The sequence below is a fragment of the Natrix helvetica genome, assembly GCF_964273705.1.
Source record: "Natrix helvetica genome assembly, chromosome: 2".
In the NCBI taxonomy this organism is placed as follows: Eukaryota; Metazoa; Chordata; class Lepidosauria; order Squamata; family Natricidae; genus Natrix; species Natrix helvetica.
Genome location: NC_138552.1, coordinates 235,566,609 through 235,579,129, shown reverse-complemented (window position 1 = coordinate 235,579,129; position 12,521 = coordinate 235,566,609). Strand labels below are relative to the sequence as shown.

The following is a 12,521-nucleotide window of genomic DNA, read 5'->3' as shown; positions in this document are numbered from 1 at the left end:
ATAGAAATGTATTTGGAAGTATATTTCATAAAGTCATAATTTATAAGATCCTTTTAAGCAAGAGCAATTTAAACAATAATAAAGGATACTTTCCACTATTTCATAATCAGATTGATGAAAACTCTGATGCAAGTTGTACAGATGAAATGTAGAAGGCTGTGCATGGCTTTTTCAACTACTTCTCCTCAAAGTGACCTTCCATTAGGAAATTTCACTTTTGGTTTTGAAATTTCTGACAGAACTAACCTCTGGGTTTACCAATTTATCAAGAATAATGGATTTTCACCCTAGTCTAGAACCCTTGTATTGTAACACCTTGGAAAAAGTTTGTTTATTCTGGGTATTACCTTGTTGGTTAACAGTTGGCATACTTGGGGAACATAATCAATGAGGCAGCCTCCACCTGGAAAAGCAGGAATGTGAAGAGCAGACGATCCACCAAGAGCACTGGAAAAATAAGTCCATCAAGTAACATCAGATATAGCTTTGTGATCCTTTTAAAAGACATACATTTTCCATAAAGAAATAACATATTCTCATATTCAGATATGTTACATGTAAAAAAAAGCATATCACGTTATATATATTCTATTACATCAACAAAAAAATGTAGTATTAGACAACTGTTTCAATGTTTGAGTTAGATACAGAAACCAGACCTACATCTATGTTGAGTGATGAAGAAGCGCCACTGAATCCCACATATCTTACTACATACTAAAAAAAATAACATGCATGTATTTAAAACCAGGATGAATACATTTATTGGCCTTTTCGCTTTTGTAAACAGAAGGAGATAAAGATCCAAAAGATTTCTTTGCCCCTTTTTAATGCCAGCTTATGCTAACTTTTGATTGGTCCCTGAGCTTGGCTGTTTGTTTGCAGCCATTTAATTATCCATCTAGGTAACATCGTCATATCAATATCATCACAGGAATATATTTTTATTACTGATGATGATAACAACAACAACAACAACAATAATAATAATATAAATTTAATAAGTAATATATTAATATCTGTAACAATACCTCTAAAATTATCAAATATCAGCATCTGTCTATGCCAGGTCCTTGAGAAGGACTCAATAGGTGCATGAAAATGCCAAATTCAGTGTGAATATCTGCCTAACTGTGCATATACAATATACAATATTACAATTAATAATGTTAATAATATACAATCATATACAATACTACAATTAATAAATGTTCTTTCTTGATGTCCAATATTTTTTTCCAACTGTTCATTTTAAATGGTTTCTTTTCATTGTATCATTCTAAGCAAAGCCCTCATACAACACTGAACATTTTATTCTTGTTTTTAGACTAGACTTCTAGCACATTGGCAATCTAAGCAGTCAAAGTAACAGGCTAAATAGGGTAAGTGGAGACAGCTAGACTTTTCTCACTATAACAATAAATAATCTTGAGCCACAGTTTTTTTTCAATCAACTATGCTAGTTGAATAATTTATGAAGAAGAAAATATAAATTTCTTTCAAAATAACATCTGAGCATATTTTGTTCCTTATTTATGAAGTTCTCACACTGGCTTTATTTTAATCTTGAAATGGTTACAAAGCAACTTAAAATAAGATTTTTCTGGACTTCAGAGAAGAAATTGTGAACTGAAGAAGGCAATGCTAAAAGCAGAGCTGACACTTCACTCTTAGTTGAGCGAAGCACTGGCAAGAAGTACTGCTCTTTGTAATTCTTCTCTAGACAAGACGAGGACTTGAGATCACCCACAAGTGCTCCAGAAAACCGCTCCTCGTAAGAGCAACATAGCAGTCTCAGGCACATTAAGAGGTCTAGGAAACGAGGGAAAGCCATCTTTGCTTAAAATGCTGATGGCGCCTTTATGAACACTGAGTTTGCATATTTCCTTTTCTAATCAATATGATAGAGGTAATTTTCAACTGGTTCTTACAACTAAACATGAGAACATGGTTTTTTAAAATAAAACATATCACATTTAAATAAAATATTAAAAATACAAACTCCCAGTGTTCCATTAACCTTCAAAACTAAATGCACAAGTGAACTGAACTGAAGAAGCTTCTTGGATGAGAAACAAAACATCTTCAAGAAAAAAACTAAATCCAGTTGTCTTTTGAAAAAAGCACTTTTGGGACTTGAAAAGAAATATCCTCATAATCAAATGTCTCCCCTATGAATCAAATGTTGATCATTTCTGATAGAGTATCTCAACTTGGTTAGTTTCGGCTTCCCGGGAGGTGACACGAGGCTGGCTCCAGGCGATTACCAATGCTTCATTGAGAGAAGGGTTCTTTCCCACCGCCTTGAAGAAGGTGGTGGTGAGGCCCCTCCTTAAGAAGCCTTCCCTGGACCCAGCTTCTTTAGCCAACTATCGTCTGGTCTCCAACCTTCGCCTTGTAGCGAAGGTTGTCGAGAGTGTGGTAGCACATCAGCTTCCCCAGTACCTGGATGAAGCTGTCTACCTGGATCCATTTCAGTCGGGTTTCAGGCCCGGGTACAGCACGGAGACGGCATTGGTCGTGTTGGTCTATGATCTCTGGTGGGCCCCGGGACAGGGGCTGCTCCTCTGTCCTGGTCCTATTAGACCTCTTGGCGGCTTTCGATACCATCAACCATGGTAATGCCAACGGGCGACACCAAGGAGTAGGGCCTTCTCTGTGATGGGCCCAACCCTCTGGAATGACCTCCCCCCCGACATTAGAACCACTTCTGACCTCCGCTCCTTCCGGCAAAAATTGAAGACTCACCTGTTCCGATTAGCAGGCCTGGCATAATTACAACTGTCCCTCCTGGCAAATGTATTATTATCTGGTTATCTTAGGGTTTTTTAATCTGTTGTGTCTGTTTTAGGGATTTTAAAAAAATTATATTTATTTAGCTTTGTACAGTTCTTTTAATTGCATTTTAACCTCCTCCAAACTGTACATATTTAATTTTTTATTGTATTTTTGTGATATTCTCTATGGACTGTACACCGCCCCGAGTCCCTTCTGGGAGAGGGGGCGGTCTAGAAGCACAAATAAATTGAAATTGAATTGAAATTGAAAATTGAAATTGAAATGGTATCCTACTGCGACGACTCGGTGGGTTGGTAGTGGGGGCACTGTTTTATGGTGTTTCTCCTCCTACCTGTCGGATCGGTCACAGTTCGTGTTGACTGGAGGGCAGGGATTGACCCCGAGGCGCATCACTTGTGGGGTGCCCCAGGGGTTGGTTCTCTTACCCCTCCTGTTCAACATATATATGAAACCGCTGGGCGAGATCATCCGTGGTTTTGGGGTACGGTATCATCAATATGCTGATGATACCCAACTTTTCATCTCTACCCCAAACCACCCAAACAATGCTCTCGATATGATGTCCCGATGCCTGGAGGCTGTGCGGATCTGAATGGGGAGAAACAGGCTCAAGCTCAATCTCTCCAAAACTGAGTGGCTGTGGTTTCCATCATCCCGATTTGTGCATCTTGTTCCATCTTTGATGATAGGGGGAGAAATTTAACCCCCCTCAGAGAGGGCCCGCAATCTGGGAGTCCTCCTGGATACATGGCTTAGTTTAGAAGAACACCTGACGGCCGGGACCAGGGGGGCCTTTTACCAGGTTTGCCTGGTACGTCAGTTGCTCCCCTTCCTGGATCGGGATACTCTGTGCAGTCACTCATGCCCTCGTCCTTTCTTGCCTGGACTACTGCAACGCTCTCTACATGGGGCTGCCCTTAAAGAGCACCCAAAGGCTTCAGCTGGTCCAGAATGCGGCCGCACAGGTTATCATGGGGGTACCTAGGTGCTCCCATGTTACACCCCTTTTAGGTGGCCTGCAATGGTTGCCGGTTGTTTTCTGGGTGCAATTCAAGGTATTAATTATGACCTTTAAAGCGCTCCACGGCTTAGACCTAGGGTACCTGCGAGACCACCTACTGCCACCAGTAGCCTCCCACCGTCCAGTACGTCCCACAGAGTTGGCCTCCTCAGGGTGCCGTCGGCCAGACAGTGTCGGCTAGCGACCCCCAGGGGGAGAGCCTTCTCTGTGGGAGCGCCTTCCCTCTGAAATGAGCTGCCCCCGGAGCTTCGCATAATTCCCAACCTCTGGTCTTTCCGAGACGCCCTAAAAAGTTGGCTTTTCCAGCAAGCCGGACTGGCCTGAACAAAATAGTTTAGTTTATTAGACTTCTAGATCACCCCCTCTCCCCGAAGGGACTTGGGGCGGTCTAGAAGTCTAAATAAAATAAATGATTGATGTAATTGTGAAAATAATGAAAATCACTAATGAATCAAGGGCAGTTTGAGCACAGAAACAAGTGATATGCCACAAAAAAAGTGCTTTCTTTAAATATAAATTTTCATTCAGCTACAAGGTTATTTAAGAAACCTCTTGGCCAACCATTTAGTCTCATTTGGCCTTCTGCACATATAATTACGCATATAAATTGGAAGAAAAAAGCAAGGCGAGATTAATTTTTTGCACTAAGGAGCTTAACTTATTTAGTTAAATGTAAAGGTGGCTACATATATACATGTAACAAGCACAGAAAGCAACTGCATTCTTCTGCACCTTCAGACAAAATTCTACTTTTTTTCTTTTCAGACACGATATAGACTTTCTAGAGATGGAGAAACAGGTGCCAAGAATGCATTTGTTTCTTTGTGATCTTTCCCACAGTGCCATTTCCAAGATAGAACACAGAACACCACCCCTCCTATGTAATAAATGCCATGCAATTTTTAATTATTATTTCTCAAGTGCCTACAGTAACTAGGCGTTGTACACAAAACAAAACAAAATATCACAGGACCTGTACTCAGGTTTACAGTTTAAAAGCAAAAACAAGATAGCAGCAATCAATTATTTCCACACAAGTACAAAAGAAATCTGAACGGGCTATCAGAAGAAGGGTTGATGAAAGGCCTGAAATTAGCTATGCCCAAGCTGCTACTTGAGTTGTTAAGCTTGTTTGTATAATATTGTGCATCTTTTGAAAAACGTTATGGCAGGAAGACAGATCTTGCAAAACTGTATAATTCTTATCACACAGATTATATAGAGAGCAAGGACTCTGGGAATATTTCAGTTATTCAATGTGTGTAATCTGGGGACTCTCCTGAACTCAGGATTCCTGCTCAAAGAGCAGGTGGCAGTCATGGTAGTCTGTGCAAGAGTGTTTGCGCAGCTTTGTTATTGTTTGCCAGTTATGCCTTTGTCTAGATTTGAGAGGGATGGGGGAACTATGCTCATAGTCACTCGTGCCTTAGTCACTTTTTGGTTCGATTTCTGTAGCATGTTCTTTATGGGGCTGCTCTTGAAGAGTATCTGGAAGCTTCAACTGGGGCAAAATGCTGTGGAGCAGGACAAGTTATACCTCTGCTTCACATTAGTTGCCAGATTGCTTTTAGGTCCAGCTACTTTTCACCATTAAAGTCCTTCATGGCACGACACCTTATTACCTGAGGGAATGCCTCCATTCATTACATCTGCTCATCCTACTAGGTATGGCAAAGAAGCCATGCTATGCCCATCTGCCAGGGAATAAAATCTGGTGGGACTGGGAGGCGGGCCTTCTGTTCCACGGTGTCTGACTTGTGGAATCTTCTCCCCTTGGAAACAAGATTAGCTTCATTCCTTCCAATGTTCTACAAGTCCCTCAAGATCTGGTTCAGTGGTGGGATTCAGCCAGTTCGCACCTATTTGGAAGAACCGGTTATTAACTTTCTAAGCAGAATGGAGAACCAGTTGTTGGAAGAAATCTCATTTTGTTTTTTTCCACTTTACAGGGCTAATCATGTAAGGAAGGCAGGAAGGAAACATTCTGGTGTTGTTTCTAGCCTAATCTTTATTGCCCTGCTTACAGAAACTGCCTCTCCGGTTAACCCTTATTACATTGTAACAGCTAAGGCAAAGCGCCCATCGATGTGAGTGATATTGAGTTAGCTACACCCACCCAGTCACATGACCATTGAGCCATGCCTACCCACCTGGTCATTAGGACAGAGAACTGGTTGTTAAATTATCTGAATCCCACCACTGATCTGGTTGTGTAATCAGACCTAGGGGGCCAGGAGACAAGAGAGATTTTGTGATACTCTCTTATTCCGGTTAGTATTATTTCCTGTTTTGTATCATTTTTATAGTTATTTTTTTTTATGTTGGACTGTTTTATGTATTTATTTCTTAATTAAGCACTGTATGCCACTCAGAGTCATTTCAATGTGACATGGTTGGTTATATAAATCTATAAAAATTAAAAAAATAGAAATAAGCTGATATCTTTACATTCTGAAGGAAAGCAAATACATTTGAAGAGGTGGTGTGTGCAAATAATAACTTATTTATGCAAAAACAAAAGTAATCATTGAAGCAGTATTTCACATGAAACTACAGTAATTAAACACTTATTAGTAATTATGAAACTGAAATAGTTAGCAGAGTGTAAAAGTCAATTCAATATTTGCTACTTCATTACACAGAGTTGTAGAATTCTCATAGTAAAGGTTGTTTGGTGATATAAATGAACTAAACAGAAGGTTTATAATGAAGTTATTACATTGGGAAAAGTTATACTGTGACTTGTAAGCATATGTGAATATGGTAGATTAAAATTCCTATGAAAAACACTCAATATTATACATTTTTATATATCCAAAAGATGTTAGGATTCATTATGTATAGATATAATAGTAGATCACAATGGACAGTAGGGCAAAGATATGCTCCTATATGGATTCACTGGCTTTTAGACCAACATAGATTTTTTTAAAAAAAAATCCACATAGATAACTAAGATGAGAACAGAGAACTTAGTATACTTGAAGGATAGAAATGATTTTAGCAAATATGTTATCTATAAATTTAAATTCAGACATATATCTAAGGCCTGAAGTCTGATCAATGTACCAATGAAATATATTTGAAATAAATTGACTAGAATTAAAGAAAAAATAGCAATTAGAGATATTTTCAGAACAATATATAAAAGTGTTTTGTTGTATATACTTATAAAACCCATTAGATATAACTTACTATTTACTTCATGTTTAGATTATCATTGTTCCTTTTAAAACAAAATATAGGAAAAAGATAAAAGGAAAAATACAATTGCTGGGATGTTAAACCCATCTAACTACCAAATATGTAGAAGGCATCATGTTTCTACTAACTTTGTGGTAATTAGAAGATAACCTAATCTTAATAAAGCTGGGCTCCTGCACATAACAGGAGATATATAATAAGCCATGATTTGGAGCAGAAGAAAGTTACTGGTTATTCTATGTGGACAAATAATAAAGTTTCATCAATGCCACTGAGAACTATAAGGAGACTACGAGTATTTTGCATGACTATCTATGATATTGGACATATAGTATACTTAACTACCGTGTTTCCCCGAAAATATGATATGTACTGATAATAAGGCCATGCCACATTTTTCTGGTGGGCAAAAATATAAGCCCTCCCCTGCAAATAAGCCCCTGGACAACCCCCCCACCTCCGACCAGGAAGAGCACCGCTCACCAACCTAGCAGTATTCCGAAGGTGCCAAGCCGCGGAAACCGGGGGGGGGGGCAAACGTGATCGTGTTGCTTGGTGCCTTCAGGATACCGCTAGGTTGGTGAGCAGCACTGTGCCCAGCTGAAGAGGGGGGTTGCCGGGCGGCTGCTCTCTTGCGAGTGGGCTCCCAAAGAGCCAGGCACAGCAGCCAACTGACAAACCCCCTTTCCAGCCAGGCACAGTGCCATTCATTGACCTAGGGGTATCGCCAAGCCGCGTGAGCACCTGTTCGCTGCCGCCTGGCTCTCGCAGTTTGGCGCCTTTGAAATGCCAGTAAATGGCGCTCTGCACGGCTGGAGAAAGGAGTTGCGCGAGCGGCTGTTCTACTCCCACTCGTGCGCCTCCCAGCGTCATGATGCCCTGGCCCAGCTCTCCCTGCAGAGCCAGGGCACTTGCCGCCGCTATCCCAGCATGGCTTTTTTGGCAGCTTCCAAACTGAGTCTTCCGACAGTGGCCACTCTGGGCGTACACTCTATGGTTGTGGGCTGGTGGTCGGCAGAGTGTACAACCATAGAGCGTACACCCAAGAGCGGCTACTGCCAAAAGGCTCAGTTTGGAAGCTGCCGAAAAAGCCATGCTGGGATGGCGGTGGTGGCAGCGGAGCTGCCCTGGCTCTGCAGGGAGAGCTGGGCGGGTATCGTGAGGCTGGGAGGCGCATGAAAGAGAGCGGAACAGCCACTCGTGCAACCCCCCCTCTCCAGCCGTGCAGAGCGCCATTCACTGGCATTTCGAAGGCACCAAGCCGCGGGAACCAGGCGGCGGCAAACAGGCACTCACACAGCTTGACGATACCCCTCAGTCAGTGAATGGTGCTGTGCCCGGCTGGAAAGGGGGTTTGCCAGGTGGCTGCTTGTGAGCGTGATCGCTTCATGGCTGCTGTGTTGTTGCACTGCTGCGACAGCGCAACACAGCCATTCACCCATGAGGCTGTGCCTGGGTCTTTGGGAGCTTGCAAGAGAGCAGCCGCCCGGCAACCCAAAAACAATAAACCCTCCCCTCATAATAAGGCCCAAGCCATGTTTTGTGTGTAAAAAGAAAATAAGACCCTGTCTTATTTTTGGGGAAACACAGTGTTTACTATGATTTTTCCTGAACAAAGCATTTGAGGCCAACTTCTGTATTACTGATAAATCTCTTGAATGAAAATGGCTCTTATGTCAATGACTGATCACATACTTTTCATGAAAATCACTCCTATGAGTATTCCCAACATCACTAAGTCACACTGAAAAAGATTCTTGTCTAAATTGTTGCCAAACTCCTGCCAAATGATGTAAATTACAGTGTGCTGGTTGAGTTATTGATCTGACTCACTTTAAGTCACTTTCCATAGTCTTATATTCAACCTAGAAGACAAAAGGTCAAATGTAAGCAGAAACAGGCAAAACTTTTCATCTTGAACTTAAAAATCCCACCCACTTTTGGACTATTCTCCATCAGCAAGAGAACACATTGCAATCCACAGCAACAGCAGAAGGAATAATTCTTCATTCCTTGGATGGCAATAAATTGGTTTTTTGAATGCACAATTCCATTATAATTCATTTCCATTTAAGAAATTAAGACTTAAATTTAAGACTGAAATGCAGTTTGTTTTACAAAAAAAGCAGAAATGCATACATTTTCTGATAGTTTAGAAATAAATGTAATAATATATACACAAAAATCAGAAATCAGAATTTGAGAACTGACATTTAAATATATTTGCTGTCATCTGAACTGTGTTAGAAAGGCATACAGAAATCTCCTCTAAGAAATGTCTTGTGTCCCTGCAGTGATGGGTATGTTGGCTACTTCCTGAGGATGCTTCCCTCCTCTATTCATTCTTATTCTCCACTTCCTACCTAGACTGTATCATCCGATTCCAACTTCTCATAAGGGACAATGTTGCCAAATTCTGTGTAGTAACACACAAAATCTACTGGAAAGCCAATATGGCTTGACACAGACTTTGCTCATGTGATTTTTATCCAGTTTTACATCTTTTTACCATTAATTCTGCTTTTAGCTTTTCAGATAGCTTTTTTGCCTGTTTTTAAAGCTTTCACAGTCTCTCTGTTTTTGCATTGTGCTGTCAGATTCCCTCCCATCAAAAGTATTGCAATATTAAGTGAATTAGCAACAACAGGGTATGAGTACAGTATATCCCATATGAATTACCAATGCTTACAATCTTTATCCAAATATACAATACAATAGTAGAGTTGGAAGGGACCTTGGAGGTCTTCTAGTCCAACCCCCTGCCTAGGCAGGAAACCCTATACCGTTTCAGACAAATAGCTATCCAACATCTTCTTAAAGACTTCCAGTGCTGGGGCATTCACAACTTCTGGAGGCAAGCTGTTCCACTGATTAATTGTTCTAACTGTCAGGAAATTTCTCCTCAGTTCTAAGTTGCTTCTCTCCTTGATTAGTTTCCACCCATTGCTTCTTGTTCTGTCCTCAGGTGCCTTGGAGAATAGTTTGACTCCCTCTTCTTTGTGGCAACCCGTGAGATATTGGAACAATGCTATCATGTCTCCCCTAGTCCTTCTTTCTCTTAACCTAAACATACCCAGTTCCTGCAACCATTCTTCATATGTTTTAGTCTCCAGTCCCCTAATCATCTTTGTTGCTCTTCTCTGCACTCTTTCTAGAGTCTCCACATCTTTTTTACATTGTGGCGACCAGAACTGAATGCAGTATTCCAAGTGTGGCCTTACCAAGGCATCAAAAAGTGGTATTAACACTTCATGTGCTCTTGATTCTATCCCTCTGTTGATGCAGCCTAGGACTGTGTTGGCTTTTTTGGCAGCTGCTGCACACTGCTGGCTTTCATCAGTTGCCCTAATATTCAGACAGCAATGTTCAGAGTTACTACGAAAAAAATGTTTTATGGTAGCATTTACCTGATGGTGCCTGATGCCTCCATTATTTTCTTTCAGGCATCATATTATGACTTTCTGACTTTCAGTGTCATTGGATTGAAGTTAATGATGTACTGATCTCCTTTTAGCTAGGAAAACTACTTTTTAAAAAATTCCTCATGAGCTCACTATTGCTCTATTTTTTTTATTTGCTAGTGTGCTACTTTTTAGAGTTTTATTGTTTAATGTTACAACAATAGTACTACAGTACTGTTGTTTTAGCTACTTTGAGGCTCCTGGGAACAGAAGGGGATAACGTGCCACAACCAACTCGCTGCAGCCAGCTCACCACAGCCAACTTCCCATGGGACAACTCCCCACAGTTAACTTGTCATGTGACAACTTCAGAGGTGGAATTCACTTCCCTTCCCTACCGGTTTGCAAATATGCACTTCGTCTGTGCATGCACACCAACCTCTGCGCATGCACAGTGCTCACACATTATGTCAGGGCAGGTGGGGAGAGCCTTCTGCAGCCGCCACTACCGGTTTGCCCAAACCGGAGAAAACCAGCTGAATACCACCTCTGTACAACTTGCTGCAGGACAATTTAACCAGTAAATTTAATTATTGAAAAGAAATAATTAAAAAAAAAATTGCCATTCACATTTCATTCTGTCCCTCCTTTTGTATCCTTTCTTTAATTATTTCAGTCCATCATTTATTTGATATTAATGCCCACAGTGTTGTCCCATGATGAGTTGGCTGTGGCGAATTGTCCTGCAGTGACAATTGGCTGTGGTGAGTTGACCATGGTGAATTGACCATGGCGAGTTGGCGTGCTCCTTAGTTGGTTCCAACTCTTATTTATGCTAAATAGTTAAACTTTAACATTCTAGATATGTCCAGAATATCATAGCATGTACAATTCTCATTATATCACATATAATCCTATATTTTCTCTCCAACATTTGTTGTAATACAGGTGGTCCTCAACTTATAATCACAATTGTATCCAAAATTTATGTTGCTAAGTGAGAAATTTATTAAGTGAGTCTTGCTCCATTTTATGACTTTTCTAGCCACATTTGGTAAGTGAATCATTGCAATTGTTAAATTAGTAACATGGTTGTTAAATGAATCTTGTTTCCTAATTGACTTTGCTTGTCAGAACGTTGCAAAAGGTGATCACATGACCCTGGGACATTGCAACCATCATAGATGTGAGTCAACTGTCAAGCATCCAAATGTGAAAAATGGTCATAATTCACTTTTTTCAGTGCTATTGTAATTTCCAACAGTCACTAAACAAACTGTTGTAAGTCGAGTACTACCTATATTACAGAATTCGAAACAATCTTTTTTGGAGGGTCCTCCATGTGCATAAAATTATATGAATCTGACAACAGTTTGGACAGCTTAAACAGTTGGGATAGCCCTGAAGGCAACTTAAAATGCTAACATGCAATTTTCAAAGTTTGAAGAAAAAAGTTTATATATTTCTGTGTTGTTTCATAATGCAAGATGAAAGGGCAGATCTGTTTGTATATTCACCATAGAAGAAAAACATATGCAATGATATGAGAAATCCTGTATTTAAAAATCTGTACCTTGTGAATTTACATTATAATTTGTGATTAAACTGGTTTAAATATTCTTAAGACATGTATCCCAGTTTTTTAGGCTTTTGTACAATTGTCAAATTTTGCAGTGTTAGGTCCACTTCTCCTTTATAAGTTATTTTTAAGGAAATCTTTTCATGAAGCAGCTATAAATGAAGTACAGACAGAATTTACAAGATACTTCTCATTTAGAACGATCTGTTAAAAAATAACCTATTTGAATTTATCTCCATATACTTCTTTCAAACATTTTTTTCTGCAGCGATTGCAGAGTTGTTTTCTGCTCAATCCTGGCTACGTTTACTCAGAAATGTATCACATTAATTTAAAAAGAAGATTGTATCCATTGAGATACGTTTTGATTCTTAAGTTTCCATCCAGGATAAGATCAGCAAGCTGAACATAAATCAAAGCTAAGCATTAAAAAAATACATACAGGTACCTAGCAACTTGTTTCAATGTTAGTGTCCTGTTTTCTGCTTCTCACAGTTGCATAGAACAGCAATGGCAC

At 40.1% G+C, this 12,521-nt stretch overlaps 1 protein-coding gene across 2 annotated transcripts in view; it reads right to left on the bottom strand.

Moving 5' to 3' along the window:
- The window catches only part of BABAM2 (BRISC and BRCA1 A complex member 2), a 150,098-nt gene that overhangs the window by 56,869 nt on the left and 80,708 nt on the right, over nucleotides 1–12,521 (bottom strand). For both annotated transcript variants that reach the window (XM_081941013.1, XM_081941014.1), the window contains exon 8: nucleotides 348–447. In XM_081941013.1, coding sequence (XP_081797139.1) covers nucleotides 348–447 — 100 coding nt within the window. The remainder of the gene's footprint in view (nucleotides 1–347; nucleotides 448–12,521) is intronic.